Source organism: Oncorhynchus keta, unplaced genomic scaffold (assembly GCF_023373465.1).
Source record: "Oncorhynchus keta strain PuntledgeMale-10-30-2019 unplaced genomic scaffold, Oket_V2 Un_scaffold_139_pilon_pilon, whole genome shotgun sequence".
Lineage (NCBI taxonomy): Eukaryota > Metazoa > Chordata > Actinopteri > Salmoniformes > Salmonidae > Oncorhynchus > Oncorhynchus keta.
The window spans coordinates 409999-426929 of record NW_026290780.1 but is presented as its reverse complement, the minus strand read 5'-3'; the positions used below and the strand labels follow the sequence as shown (position 1 = coordinate 426929).

The 16931-nt window shown below is 44.0% G+C and overlaps 1 protein-coding gene across 1 annotated transcript in view; it reads right to left on the bottom strand.

Moving 5' to 3' along the window:
* The window catches only part of ehbp1 (EH domain binding protein 1), a 421276-nt gene that overhangs the window by 165849 nt on the left and 238496 nt on the right, over positions 1-16931 (bottom strand). Inside the window, 1 exon segment of the mRNA XM_052513761.1 lies at positions 898-1080. Within this exon segment, the coding sequence (XP_052369721.1) occupies positions 898-1080 (183 nt within the window).

The following is a 16931-nucleotide window of genomic DNA, read 5'->3' as shown; positions in this document are numbered from 1 at the left end:
CATCATCACAGACCCACCTTGTATGTATTACTACAGAACATCAACAGAACATCAAGAACAGACCCACCTTGTATGTTTTACTACAGAACATCAACAGACCCACCTTGTATGTACAGAACATCAACAGACCCACCTTGTACCAGAACATCAACAGACCCACCTTGTATGTATACAGAACATCAACAGACCCACCTTGTATGTTTTACTACAGAACATCAACAGACCCACCTTGTATGTACAGAACATCAACATACCCACCTTGTATGTATTAGTACAGAACATCAACAGACCCACCTTGTATGTTTTACTACAGAACATCAACAGACCCACCTTGTATGTTTTACTACAGAACATCAACAGACCCACCTTGTATGTTTTACTACAGAACATCAACAGACCCACCTTGTATGTATACAGAACATCAACAGACCCACCTTGTATGTACAGAACATCAACAGACCCACCTTGTATGTACAGAACATCAACAGACCCACCTTGTATGTATTACTACAGAACATCAACAGACCCACCTTGTATGTTTTACTACAGAACATCAACAGACCCACCTTGTATGTATACAGAACATCAACAGACCCACCTTGTATGTACTACAGAACATCAACAGACCCACCTTGTATGTATTACTACAGAACATCAACAGACCCACCTTGTATGTTTTACTACAGAACATCAACAGACCCACCTTGTATGTTTTACTACAGAACATCAACAGACCCACCTTGTATGTATACAGAACATCAACAGACCCACCTTGTATGTACAGAACATCAACAGACCCACCTTGTATGTACAGAACATCAACAGACCCACCTTGTATGTATTACTACAGAACATCAACAGACCCACCTTGTATGTACAGAACATCAACAGACCCACCTTGTATGTGCTGCGGCTGCTGTTGGCTTCTATCTGCACCACGTTGAGTTCCTCTCCACTGAAGTGGGCTCTGATCTGGTAGAGGTACGTCATGACGGTCAGCTTGTCAGGGATGGCCAGCAGAACCATGTCAGATGGTTCCAACAGACGACTGATGCCCAGGTTGGCAAAAACATCATACGCCTGAGCAGACACACAGGGTGAAACACATCTCATTACTACACCAAACCAGCCATCACCAAACTAAACCACTTACACAGGAACACATCTCATTACTACACCAAACCAACCATCACCAAACTAAACCACTTACACAGGAACACATCTCATTACTACACCAAACCAACCATCACCAAACTAAACCACTTACACAGGAACACATCTCATTACTACACCAAACCAACCATCACCAAACTAAACCACTTACACAGGAACACATCTCATTACTACACCAAACCAACCATCACCAAACTAAACCACTTACACAGGAACACATCTCATTACTACACCAAACCAACCATCACCAAACTAAACCACTTACACAGGAACACATCTCATTACTACACCAAACCAACCATCACCAAACTAAACCACTTACACAGGAACACATCTCATTACTACACCAAACCAGCCATCACCAAACTAAACCACTTACACAGGAACACATCTCATTACTACCAAACCAGCCATCACCAAACTAAACCACTTACACAGGAACACATCTCATTACTACACCAAACCAACCATCACCAAACTAAACCACTTACACAGGAACACATCTCATTACTACACCAAACCAACCATCACCAAACTAAACCACTTACACAGGAACACATCTCATTACTACACCAAACCAGCCATCACCAAACTAAACCACTTACACAGGAACACATCTCATTACTACACCAAACCAACCATCACCAAACTAAACCACTTACACAGGAACACATCTCATTACTACACCAAACCAACCATCACCAAACTAAACCACTTACACAGGAACACATCTCATTACTACACCAAACCAGCCATCACCAAACTAAACCACTTACACATCTCATTACTACACCAAACCAGCCATCACCAAACTAAACCACTTACACAGGAACACATCTCATTACTACACCAAACCAACCATCACCAAACTAAACCACTTACACAGGAACACATCTCATTACTACACCAAACCAACCATCACCAAACTAAACCACTTACACAGGAACACATCTCATTACTACACCAAACCAACCATCACCAAACTAAACCACTTACACAGGAACACATCTCATTACTACACCAAACCAGCCATTACCAAACTAAACCACTTACACAGGAACACATCTCATTACTACACCAAACCAGCCATTACCAAACTAAACCACTTACACATCTCATTACTACACCAAACCAACCATCACCAAACTAAACCACTTACACAGGAACACATCTCATTACTACACCAAACCAATCATCACCAAACTAAACCACTTACACAGGAACACATCTCATTACTACAAACCAAACTAAACCACTTACACAGGAACACATCTCATTACTACACCAAACCAACCATCACCAAACTAAACCACTTACACAGGAACACATCTCATTACTACACCAAACCAGCCATCACCAAACTAAACCACTTACACAGGAACACATCTCATTACTACACCAAACCAGCCATTACCAAACTAAACCACTTACACAGGAACACATCTCATTACTACACCAAACCAGCCATCACCAAACTAAACCACTTACACAGGAACACATCTCATTACTACACCAAACCAACCATCACCAAACTAAACCACTTACACAGGAACACATCTCATTACTACACCAAACCAGCCATCACCAAACTAAACCACTTACACAGGAACACATCTCATTACTACACCAAACCAACCATCACCAAACTAAACCACTTACACAGGAACACATGTCATTACTACACCAAACCAGCCATCACCAAACTAAAGTGTGTGCAACGCTGTCATCAAGGCAAAGGGTGGCTACTTTGAAGAATGTAAAATATATTTAGATTTGTTTAACACTTTTGGGGTTACTACATGATTCCATATGTGTTATTTCATAGTGTTGATGTCTTGACTATTATGTAGAAAATAGTAAAAATAAAGAAAAACCCTTGAATTAGTAGGTGTGTCCAAACATTTGACTGGTACTGCACATCACAATAACCTTAAGTAAATGTGTGTATACATGTGTATGTGTGTGTGTGTGTGTGTGTGTGTGTGTGTGTGTGTGTGTGTGTGTGTGTGTGTGTGTGTGTGTGTGTGTGTGTGTGTGTGTGTGTGTGTAACACTGCAGCCATGGCAGGAGACAGGTCATGTCAGGGATGGTTGTCTCTGATAAGAGAGGCAGATACCCTGAGACAGAGCGCTTAATCCTAGAGGGGAGTGTGTGTGTTTGTCTGCATCTGTGTGGGTGTGTGTGTGTGTTTGTCTGTATCTGTGTGTGTGTGTTTCTTATCACCCTACATCAACCTGACCATGCTCTCCATCAGCTAGCGTGTAATTGGTCTGATTTAAGACTGATGAGAAAATACAGACCCTGATTATCAACCCCAATCCCCCTGTCACCTGATACACAGAGAGGGAGGGAGGGGAGAGAGAGAGATGGAGACTGAGGGAAGGAGGGAGACGGAGGGAGGGAGGGGGAGGGAGGGAGGGAGGGAGGGAGAGATGGAGACTGAGGGAGGGAGGGAGACAGAGGGAGGGAGGGAGACAGAGGGGGAGGGAGGGGAGGGAGGGAGGGAGATGGAGACTGAGGGAGGGAGGGGAGAGAGAGAGATGGAGACTGAGGGAGGGAGGGAGACAGAGGGAGGGAGACAGAGGGAGGGAGGGAGGGAGGGAGGGAGGGAGGGAGGGAGGGAGGGAGGGAGGGAGGGAGGGAGGGAGGGAGGGAGGGAGGGAGGGAGGGAGGGAGGGAGGGAGACAGAGAGAGAGAGAGATGGAGACTGAGGGAGGGAGGGAGACAGAGGGAGGGAGGGGAGAGATGGAGACTGAGGGAGGGAGGGAGGGAGACAGAGGGAGGGAGGGGAGGGAGGGAGGGAGGGAGGGAGGGAGGGAGGGAGGGAGGGAGGGGGAGGGAGGGGGAGGGAGAGATGGAGGGAGGGAGACAGCGGGAGGGAGGGAGGGAGACAGCGGGAGGGAGGGAGGGAGGGAGGGAGGGGAGGGGAGGGAGGGAGGGAGGGAGACAGAGGGAGAGAGAGAGAGATGGAGACTGAGGGAGGGAGGGAGGGGAGGGAGGGAGGGGAGGGAGACAGAGGGAGAGAGGGGAGGGAGGTAGACAGAGGGAGGGAGGGGAGGGAGGTAGACAGAGGGAGGGAGGGGAGGGAGGTAGACAGAGGGAGGGAGGGGAGAGAGAGATGGAGACTGAGGGAGGGAGGGAGACAGAGGGAGGGAGGGAGACAGAGGGAGGGAGGGGAGAGAGAGGGATGGAGAAAGAGGGATAGGGGAGAGAAGGAGAGAGAAACAGAGGGGGGAGGGGAGAGAAGGAGAGAGAAACAGAGAGGGGGAGGGGAGAGAAGGAGAGAGAAACAGAGGGGGGGAGGGGAGAGAAGGAGAGAGAAACAGAGGGGGGGAGGGGAGAGAAGGAGAGAGAAACAGAGGGGGAGGGGAGAGAAGGAGAGAGAAACAGAGGGGGAGGGGAGAGAAGGAGAGAGAAACAGAGGGGGGGAGGGGAGAGAAGGAGAAAGAAACAGAGGGGGGGAGGGGAGAGAAGGAGAGAGAAACAGAGGGGGAGGGGAGAGAAACAGAGAGGGGGAGGGGAGAGAAGGAGAGAGAAACAGAGGGGGGGAGGGGAGAGAAGGAGAGAGAAACAGAGGGGGAAGGGGAGAGAAGGAGAGAGAAACAGAGGGGGGGGGGGGAGAGAAGGAGAGAGAAACAGAGGGGGAGGGGAGAGAAGGAGAGAGAAACAGAGGGGGAGGGGGAGAGAAGGAGAGAGAAACAGAGGGGGGGGAGGGGAGAGAAACAGAGAGGGGGAGGGGAGAGAAGGAGAGAGAAACAGAGGGGGGAGGGGGGAGAAGGAGAGAGAAACAGAGGGGGGGCCTAGTAATCATTATCAGAACCAATGACAGGTGAATAAACAGATGAAGAAAACACCATCATCCCCTTTCCTCAAACACACACACACACACACACACACACACACACACACACACACACACACACACACACACACACACACACACACACACACACACACACACACACACACACACACACACCCTCTCCCTCTCTAACCCTCCCTCTCCCTCTCTAACGCTCCCTCTCCCTCTCTAACCCTCCCTCTCCCTCTCAAACGCTCCCTCTCTAATGCTCCCTCTCTCTCTCTAACGCTCCCTCTCCCTCTCTAACCCTCCCTCTCCCTCGCTCTCTAACGCTCCCTCTCTAACGCTCCCTCTCCCTCTCTAACGCTCCCTCTCCCTCTCTAACCCTCCCTCTCCAACCCTCCCTCTCCAACGCTCCCTCTCCCTCTCTAACCCTCCCTCTCCCTAACCCTCCCTCTCCCTCTCTAACGCTCCCTCTCCCTCTCTAACGCTCCCTCTCCCTCTCTAACCCTCCCTCTCCCTCTCTAACCCTCCCTCTCCCTCTCTAACCCTCCCTCTCCCTCTCTAACGCTCCCTCTCCCTCCTCTCTCTCTCTCTCCCTCTCCCTCTCTCACCCTCCCTCTCCCTCCTCTCTAACCCTCCCTCTCCCTCTCTTCCCCTCCCTCTCTAACCCCCCTCTCCCTCCCTCTCCCTCTAACCCTCCCTCTCCCTCTCTAACCCTCCCTCTCCCTCTCTAACGCTCCCTCTCTAACCCTCCCCTCTCCCTCTCTAACGCTCCCTCTCCCTCGCTCTCTAACGCTCCCTCTCCTCTCTAACGCCTCCTCTCTAACGCTCCCTCTCCCTCTCCAACGCTCCCTCTCCAACGCTCCCCTCTCTCTCTAACGCCTCCCTCCCTCTCTAACGCTCCCTCTCCCTCTCTAACCCTCCCTCTCTAACGCTCCCTCTCCCTCTCTAACCCTCCCTCCCTCTCCAACGCTCCCTCTCCCTCTCTAACCCTCCCTCTCCCTCTCTAACGCTCCCTCTCCAACGCTCCCTCTCTAACGCTCCCTCTCTAACGCTCCCTCTCTAACGCTCCCTCTCTAACGCTCCCTCTCTAACGCTCCCTCTCTAACGCTCCCTCTCCAACGCTCCCTCTCCAACGCTCCCTCTCCAACGCTCCCTCTCCAACGCTCCCTCTCCAACGCTCCCTCTCCAACGCTCCCTCTCCCTCGCTCTCCAACGCTCCCTCTCCAACGCTCCCTCTCCCTCTCTCTCTAACGCTCCCTCTCCCTCTCCCTCTCTAACGCTCCCTCTCCCTCTCTAACGCTCCCTCTCCCTCTCTAACGCTCCCTCTCCCTCTCTAACGCTCCCTCTCCCTCTCTAACGCTCCCTCTCTAACGCTCCCTCTCTCTAACGCTCCCTCTCTAACGCTCCCTCTCTAACGCTCCCTCTCTAACGCTCCCTCTCCCTCTCCCTCGCTCTCTAACGCTCCCTCTCCCTCTCTAACGCTCCCTCTCCCTCGCTCTCTAATGCTCCCTCTCCCTCTCTAACGCTCCCCCTCTCTCGCTCTCTAACGCTCCTTCTCACTTTCTCTCTCTCCTTTACTCTCTCACACAGAAGGGTGAAGTAGGGGAGGATTAAGAGGAGTAGAAAGAGGAGAGGGCTGGAATGAGGTGGAGGAGAAGGGAATGGCCTGATCAAGAGAGGGCTGTTTCTCAACTTCCAGTTAATTATAATGTTGTAGGGGTCTTTCTCTCTCCTTTTCTTCCCTCCTTCCCTTTGCTGGGGCCTGGTTGCTGAACAATGGATGGAGAGATGCATATCCTGGCATGGGGAGAGGCAGAGGCAGGGAGGGATGTAGAGGGGAGGTGTGTGAGTCAGTGGAGTACAGGAGAGAGAAGAAAAGCCAAGAAGAAAGAGAGGAGTTTGGTGTTACACGGTCCTGTTTCCCCCTCCGCCCCTCTCTCCTTCCTTAGAGAGACAGAGACACAGAGAGAGAGAGAGACACACACAGAGAGAGAGAGAGAGAGACAGAGACAGAGAGAGAGATAGACACAGAGAGAGAGATAGACACACACAGAGAGAGAGAGAGACAGAGACAGAGAGAGAGATAGACACAGAGAGAGAGAGAGAGAGAGAGACACACAGAGAGAGAGAGAGAGAGAGAGAGAGAGAGAGAGAGAGAGAGAGAGAGAGAGAGAGAGAGAGAGAGAGAGAGAGAGAGAGAGAGAGAGAGAGAGAGAGAGAGAGAGAGAGAGAGAGAGAGAGAGAGAGAGAGAGAGAGAGAGAGAGAGAGAGAGAGAGAGAGAGAGAGAGAGAGAGAGAGAGAGAGAGAGAGAGAGAGAGACACAGAGAGAGAGAGAGAGAGAGAGAGAGAGAGAGAGAGAGAGAGAGAGAGAGAGAGACAGAAACACAGAGAGAGACAGAGACACAGAGAGAGAGACACAGAGAGAGAGAGAGAGAGAGAGAGAGAGAGAGAGACAGAATACCAGACCACTGTGACTGACCCAAAATTAAGGAAAGCTTTGACTATGTACAGACTCAGTGAGCATAGCCTTGCTATTGAGAAAGGCCGCCGTAGGCAGACATGGCTCTCAAGAGAAGACAGGCTATGTGCTCACTGCCCACAAAATGAGGTGGAAACTGAGCTGCACTTCCTAACCTCCTGCCCAATGTATGACCATATTAGAGAGACATATTTCCCCCAGATCACACAGATCCACAAAGAATTCGAAAACATATCCAATTTTGAAAAACTCCCATATCTACTGGGTGAAATTCCACAGTGTGCCATCACAGCAGCAAGATTTGTGACCTGTTGCCACGAGAAAAGGGCAACCAGTGAAGAACAAACACCATTGTAAATACAACCCATATTTATGCTTATTTATTTTATCTTGTGTCCTTTAATTATTTGTACATTGTGTATATATATATATATATATATATATAATATGACATTTGTAATGTCTTTACTGTTTTGAAACTGTTGTATGTGTAATGTTTACTGTTAATTTTTGTTGTTTTTCACTTTATATATTCACTTTGTATGTTGTCCACCTCACTTGCTTTGGCAATGTTAACACATGTTTCCCATGCCAATAAAGCCCTTGAATTGAATTGAATTGAATTGAGACAGAAACACAGAGAGAGACAGAGACACAGAGAGAGAGAGAGAGAGAGAGAGACAGAGAGAGAGACAGAGAGAGAGACAGAGAGGGAGACAGAGAGAGAGAGAGACAGAGAGAGAGACAGAGAGAGAGACAGAGAGGGAGACAGAGAGACAGAAGGGAATAAAGGGAAACTAAGAGGGCTGATTTGGTTTCTAACACCTATTCAGGGGAGCAAAGTGTGTTGGCTTTGTTCCCTCCTCACTGAAGTCTAATCTGAAAGAGAGGGACAAGCTCACCACTCAATACAACTGAAAGAACGAAGGGAGAGGGGAAAGAAAGAAAGAAAGAAAGAAAGAAAGAAAGAAAGAAAGAAAGAAAGAAAGAAAGAAAGGAGGGAGAGAGAGTGAGTAGAGATGTGAGGAGGGGGGGAAGGGAGGAGGTCTTGTATTTCTGGGGTTTTGTTTCAGATTGGGGCGATTGAGAAATCCTGCAACCATTCTGTACTCCACTGCAGGCAGGCAGTGTGTAATTTACCCAGAGTGCAGCAGGGTTCCCCAACATTCTGTACACCACTGCAGCCAGGTAGTGTGTAATTTACCCAGAGTGCAGCAGGGTTCCCCAACATTCTGTACTCCACTGCAGGCAGGCAGTGTGTAATTTACCCAGAGTGCAGCAGGGTTCCCCAACATTCTGTACACCACTGCAGCCAGGTAGTGTGTAATTTACCCAGAGTGCAGCAGGGTTCCCCAACATTCTGTACTCCACTGCAGGCAGGCAGTGTGTAATTTACCCAGAGTGCAGCAGGGTTCCCCAACATTCTGTACTCCACTGCAGGCAGGCAGTGTGTAATTTACCCAGAGTGCAGCAGGGTTCCCCAACATTCTGTACACCACTGCAGCCAGGTAGTGTGTAATTTACCCAGAGTGCAGCAGGGTTCCCCAACATTCTGTACTCCACTGCAGCAGGCAGTGTGTAATTTACCCAGAGTGCAGCAGGGTTCCCCAACTGGAGGCAAAAATATATATATATATATATTTTTTAAATGTACATGTTCATTGTTGAACATAGAAGACAACGAACACCAGGAAATAAATATTCTCCAAGTGATTTACATTTTGGACCTCTGATCCCAAGTATTCTCACGTATCAGAGAGAGACGTGATCATATCGCCTACAAATGTTAGCAAGATTTGAAATTATGATTTAGTCAAATATGACATCTGTTTAGGGCTTCTTGCAGTCTACAACTGATTTGTAATTATGTTCTGACCCTGGCCCCTGGTGTACAGTATAGACCAATCAGGACGTTAAATCTAGTTGATGACCCCTGGTGTACAGTATAGATCAATAAGGAAGTTAAATCTAGTTGATGACCCCTGGTGTACAGTATAGATCAATAAGGACGTTAAATCTAGTTGATGACCCCTGGTGTACAGTATAGATCAATAAGGACGTTAAATCTAGTTGATGACCCCTGGTGTACAGTATAGATCAATAAGGACGTTAAATCTAGTTGATGACCCCTGGTGTACAGTATAGATCAATAAGGACATTAAATCTAGTTGATGACCCCTGGTGTACAGTATAGATCAATAAGGACGTTAAATCTAGTTGATGACCCCTGGTGTACAGTATAGATCAATAAGGAAGTTAAATCTAGTTGATGACCCCTGGTGTACAGTATAGATAAATAAGGACAGTTAAAATAAGGACTTAGTTGATGACCCCTGGTGTACAGTATAGATCAATAAGGAAGTTAAATCTAGTTGATGACCCCTGGTGTACAGTATAGATCAATAAGGACGTTAAATCTAGTTGATGACCCCTGGTGTACAGTATAGATCAATAAGGACGTTAAATCTAGTTGATGACCCCTGGTGTACAGTATAGATCAATAAAATCTAGTTGATGACCCCTGGTGTTAAATCTAGTTGATGACCCCTGGTGTACAGTATAGATCAATAAGGAAGTTAAATCTAGTTGATGACCCCTGGTGTACAGTATAGATCAATAAGGACGTTAAATCTAGTTGATGACCCCTGGTGTACAGTATAGATCAATAAGGAAGTTAAATCTAGTTGATGACCCCTGGTGTACAGTATAGATCAATAAGGACGTTAAATCTAGTTGATGACCCCTGGTGTACAGTATAGAAATCAATAAGGAAATAAGTTAAATCTAGTTGATGACCCCTGGTGTACAGTATAGATCAATAAGGAAGTTAAATCTAGTTGATGACCCCTGGTGTACAGTATAGATCAATAAGGAAGTTAAATCTAGTTGATGACCCCTGGTGTACAGTATAGATCAATAAGGAAGTTAAATCTAGTTGATGACCCCTGGTGTACAGTATAGATCAATAAGGACGTTAAATCTAGTTGATGACCCCTGGTGTACAGTATAGACCAATAAGGAAGTTAAATCTAGTTGATGACCCCTGGTGTACAGTATAGATCAATAAGGACGTTAAATCTAGTTGATGACCCCTGGTGTACAGTATAGATCAATAAGGAAGTTAAATCTAGTTGATGACCCCTGGTGTACAGTATAGATCAATAAGGAAGTTAAATCTAGTTGATGACCCCTATAGACCAATAAGTGTACAGTATAGATCAATAAGGACGTTAAATCTAGTTGATGACCCCTGGTGTACAGTATAGATCAATAAGGACGTTAAATCTAGTTGATGACCCCTGGTGTACAGTATAGACAATATAGATCAATAAGGACGTTAAATCTAGTTGATGACCCCTGGTGTACAGTATAGATCAATAAGGACGTTAAATCTAGTTGATGACCCCTGGTGTACAGTATAGATCAATAAGGACGTTAAATCTAGTTGATGACCCCTGGTGTACAGTATAGATCAATAAGGACGTTAAATCTAGTTGATGACCCCTGGTGTACAGTATAGATCAATAAGGACGTTAAATCTAGTTGATGACCCCTGGTGTACAGTATAGATCAATAAGGAAGTTAAATCTAGTTGATGACCCCTGGTGTACAGTATAGATCAATAAGGAAGTTAAATCTAGTTGATGACCCCTGGTGTACAGTATAGATCAATAAGGAAGTTAAATCTAGTTGATGACCCCTGGTGTACAGTATAGATCAATAAGGAAGTTAAATCTAGTTGATGACCCCTGGTGTACAGTATAGATCAATAAGGACGTTAAATCTAGTTGATGACCCCTGGTGTACAGTATAGATCAATAAGGACGTTAAATCTAGTTGATGACCCCTGGTGTACAGTAAATCTAGATCAATATAGATCAATAAGGACGTTAAATCTAGTTGATGACCCCTGGTGTACAGTATAGATCAATAAGGACGTTAAATCTAGTTGATGACCCCTGGTGTACAGTATAGATCAATAAGGACGTTAAATCTAGTTGATGACCCCTGGTGTGTACAGTATTGAGACCCCTGGTGTACAGTATAGATCAATAAGGAAGTTAAATCTAGTTGATGACCCCTGGTGTACAGTATAGATCAATAAGGATCAATAAGTTAAATCTAGTTGATGACCCCTGGTGTACAGTATAGATCAATAAGGAAGTTAAATCTAGTTGATGACCCCTGGTGTACAGTATAGATCAATAAGGAAGTTAAATCTAGTTGATGACCCCTGGTGTACAGTATAGATCAATAAGGAAGTTAAATCTAGTTGATGACCCCTGGTGTACAGTATAGATCAATAAGGACGTTAAATGACCCCTGGTGTACAGTATAGATCAATAACCCTAGTGGTGATGACCCCAGTGTACAGTATAGATCAATAAGGACGTTAAATCTAGTTGATGACCCCTGGTGTACAGTATAGATCAATAAGGAAGTTAAATCTAGTTGATGACCCCTGGTGTACAGTATAGATCAATAAGGACGTTAAATCTAGTTGATGACCCCTGGTGTACAGTATAGATCAATAAGGACGTTAAATCTAGTTGATGACCCCTGGTGTACAGTATAGATCAATAAGGAAGTTAAATCTAGTTGATGACCCCTGGTGTACAGTATAGATCAATTAAATCTAGTTGATGACCCCTGGTGTACAGTATCTAGTTGATGACCCCTGGTGTACAGTATAGATCAATAAGGACGTTAAATCTAGTTGATGACCCCTGGTGTACAGTATAGATCAATAAGGACGTTAAATCTAGTTGATGACCCCTGGTGTACAGTATAGATCAATAAGGACGTTAAATCTAGTTGATGACCCCTGGTGTACAGTATAGATCAATAAGGACATTAAATCTAGTTGATGACCCCTGGTGTACAGTATAGATCAATAAGGAAGTTAAATCTAGTTGATGACCCCTGGTGTACAGTATAGATCAATAAGGACGTTAAATCTAGTTGATGACCCCTGGTGTACAGTATAGATCAATAAGGACGTTAAATCTAGTTGATGACCCCTGGTGTACAGTATAGATCAATAAGGACATTAAATCTAGTTGATGACCCCTGGTGTACAGTATAGATCAATAAGGACATTAAATCTAGTTGATGACCCCTGGTGTACAGTATAGATCAATAAGGACATTAAATCTAGTTGATGACCCCTGGTGTACAGTATAGATCAATAAGGACGTTAAATCTAGTTGATGACCCCTGGTGTACAGTATAGATCAATAAGGACGTTAAATCTAGTTGATGACCCCTGGTGTACAGTATAGATCAATAAGGAAGTTAAATCTAGTTGATGACCCCTGGTGTACAGTATAGATCAATAAGGACGTTAAATCTAGTTGATGACCCCTGGTGTACAGTATAGATCAATAAGGAAGTTAAATCTAGTTGATGACCCCTGGTGTACAGTATAGATCAATAAGGAAGTTAAATCTAGTTGATGACCCCAGTATAGATCAATAAGTGTACACAGTATAGATCAATAAGGACGTTAAATCTAGTTGATGACCCCTGGTGTACAGTATAGATCAATAAGGACATTAAATCTAGTTGATGACCCCTGGTGTACAGTATAGATCAATAAGGAAGTTAAATCTAGTTGATGACCCCTGGTGTACAGTATAGATCAATAAGGAAGTTAAATCTAGTTAAACCCCTGGTGTACAGTATAGATTGATGTTGACCCCTGGTGTACAGTATAGATCAATAAGGAAGTTAAATCTAGTTGATGACCCCTGGTGTACAGTATAGATCAATAAGGAAGTTAAATCTAGTTGATGACCCCTGGTGTACAGTATAGATCAATAGTTAAATCTAGTTGATGACCCCTGGTGTACAGTATAGATCAATAAGGAAGTTAAATCTAGTTGATGACCCCTGGTGTACAGTATAGATCAATAAGGACGTTAAATCTAGTTGATGACCCCTGGTGTACAGTATAGATCAATAAGGACGTTAAATCTAGTTGATGACCCCTGGTGTACAGTATAGATCAATAAGGAAGTTAAATCTAGTTGATGACCCCTGGTGTACAGTATAGATCAATAAGGAAGTTAAATCTAGTTGATGACCCCTGGTGTACAGTATAGATCAATAAGGACGTTAAATCTAGTTGATGACCCCTGGTGTACAGTATAGATCAATAAGGAAGTTAAATCTAGTTGATGACCCTGGTGTACAGTATAGAAATCAATAAGGAAAATCTAGTTGATGACCCCTGGTGTACAGTATAGATCAATAAGGACGTTAAATCTAGTTGATGACCCCTGGTGTACAGTATAGATCAATAAGGAAGTTAAATCTAGTTGATGACCCCTGGTGTACAGTATAGATCAATAAGGACGTTAAATCTAGTTGATGACCCCTGGTGTACAGTATAGATCAATAAGGACGTTAAATCTAGTTGATGACCCCTGGTGTACAGTATAGATCAATAAGGAAGTTAAATCTAGTTGATGACCCCTGGTGTACAGTATAGATCAATAAGGACATTAAATCTAGTTGATGACCCCTGGTGTACAGTATAGATCAATAAGGAAGTTAAATCTAGGACCCCTGTTAAATCTAGTTGATGACCCCTGGTGTACAGTATAGATCAATAAGGAAGTTAAATCTAGTTGATGACCCCTGGTGTACAGTATAGATCAATAAGGACATTAAATCTAGTTGATGACCCCTGGTGTACAGTATAGATCAATAAGGACATTAAATCTAGTTGATGACCCCTGGTGTACAGTATAGATCAATAAGGAAGTTAAATCTAGTTGATGACCCCTGGTGTACAGTATAGATCAATAAGGACGTTAAATCGTTGAACCCCTGGTGTACAGTATAGATCAATAAGGACGTTAAATCTAGATGACCCCTGGTGTACAGTATAGATCAATAAGGAAGTTAAATCTAGTTGATGACCCCTGGTGTACAGTATAGATCAATAAGGAAGTTAAATCTAGTTGATGACCCCTGGTGTACAGTATAGATCAATAAGGACGTTAAATCTAGTTGATGACCCCTGGTGTACAGTATAGATCAATAAGGAAGTTAAATCTAGTTGATGACCCCTGGTGTACAGTATAGATCAATAAGGAAGTTAAATCTAAGATCAATAAGGAAGTTACCAATAAGGAAGTTAAATCTAGTTGATGACCCCTGGTGTACAGTATAGATCAATAAGGACGTTAAATCTAGTTGATGACCCCTGGTGTACAGTATAGATCAATAAGGACGTTAAATCTAGTTGATGACCCCTGGTGTACAGTATAGATCAATAAGGACGTTAAATCTAGCTGATGACCCTGGTGTACAGTATAGATCAATAAGGACGTTAAATCTAGTTGATGACCCCTGGTGTACAGTATAGATCAATAAGGACGTTAAATCTAGTTGATGACCCCTGGTGTACAGTATAGATCAATAAGGACGTTAAATCTAGTTGATGACCCCTGGTGTACAGTATAGATCAATAAGGAAGTTAAATCTAGTTGATGACCCCTGGTGTACAGTATAGATCAATAAGGACGTTAAATCTAGTTGATGACCCCTGGTGTACAGTATAGACCAATAAGGAAGTTAAATCTAGTTGATGACCCCTGGTGTACAGTATAGATCAATAAGGAAGTTAAATCTAGTTGATGACCCCTGGTGTACAGTATAGATCAATAAGGACGTTAAATCTAGTTGATGACCCCTGGTGTACAGTATAGATCAATAAGGACGTTAAATCTAGTTGATGACCCCTGGTGTACAGTATAGATCAATAAGCACGTTAAATCTAGTTGATGACCCCTGGTGTACAGTATAGATCAATAAGGACGTTAAATCTAGTTGATGACCCCTGGTGTACAGTATAGACCAATAAGGAAGTTAAATCTAGTTGATGACCCCTGGTGTACAGTATAGATCAATAAGGACGTTAAATCTAGTTGATGACCCCTGGTGTACAGTATAGATCAATAAGGAAGTTAAATCTAGTTGATGACCCCTGGTGTACAGTATAGACCAATAAGGAAGTTAAATCTAGTTGATGACCCCTGGTGTACAGTATAGACCAATAAGGAAGTTAAATCTAGTTGATGACCCCTGGTGTACAGTATAGATCAATAAGGAAGTTAAATCTAGTTGATGACCCCTGGTGTACAGTATAGATCAATAAGGAAGTTAAATCTAGTTGATGACCCCTGGTGTACAGTATAGATCAATAAGGAAGTTAAATCTAGTTAAATCTAGTTGATGACCCCTGGTGTACAGTATAGATCAATAAGGACGTTAAATCTAGTTGATGACCCCTGGTGTACAGTATAGATCAATAAGGAAGTTAAATCTAGTTGATGACCCCTGGTGTACAGTATAGATCAATAAGGACGTTAAATCTAGTTGATGACCCCTGGTGTACAGTATAGACCAATAAGGACGTTAAATCTAGTTGATGACCCCTGGTGTACAGTATAGATCAATAAGGACGTTAAATCTAGTTGATGACCCCTGGTGTACAGTATAGACCAATAAGCACGTTAAATCTAGTTGATGACCCCTGGTGTACAGTATAGATCAATAAGGACGTTAAATCTAGTTGATGACCCCTGGTGTACAGTATAGATCAATAAGGACGTTAAATCTAGTTGATGACCCCTGGTGTACAGTATAGATCAATAAGGACGTTAAATCTAGTTGATGACCCCTGGTGTACAGTATAGATCAATAAGGAAGTTAAATCTAGTTGATGACCCCTGGTGTACAGTATAGATCAATAAGGACATTAAATCTAGTTGATGACCCCTGGTGTACAGTATAGATCAATAAGGAAGTTAAATCTAGTTGATGACCCCTGGTGTACAGTATAGATCAATAAGGACGTTAAATCTAGTTGATGACCCCTGGTGTACAGTATAGATCAATAAGGACGTTAAATCTAGTTGATGACCCCTGGTGTACAGTATAGATCAATAAGGACGTTAAATCTAGTTGATGACCCCTGGTGTACAGTATAGATCAATAAGGACGTTAAATCTAGTTGATGACCCCTGGTGTACAGTATAGATCAATAAGGACGTTAAATCTAGTTGATGACCCCTGGTGTACAGTATAGATCAATAAGGACGTTAAATCTAGTTGATGACCCCTGGTGTACAGTATAGATCAATAAGGAAGTTAAATCTAGTTGATGACCCCTGGTGTACAGTATAGACCAATAAGGACGTTAAATCTAGTTGATGACCCCTGGTGTACAGTATAGATCAATAAGGACGTTAAATCTAGTTGATGACCCCTGGTGTACAGTATAGATCAATAAGGAAGTTAAATCTAGTTGATGACCCCTGGTGTACAGTATAGATCAATAAGGACGTTAAATCTAGTTGATGACCCCTGGTGTACAGTATAGATCAATAAGGAAGTTAAATCTAGTTGATGACCCCTGGTGTACAGTATAGATCAATAAGGACGTTAAATCTAGTTGA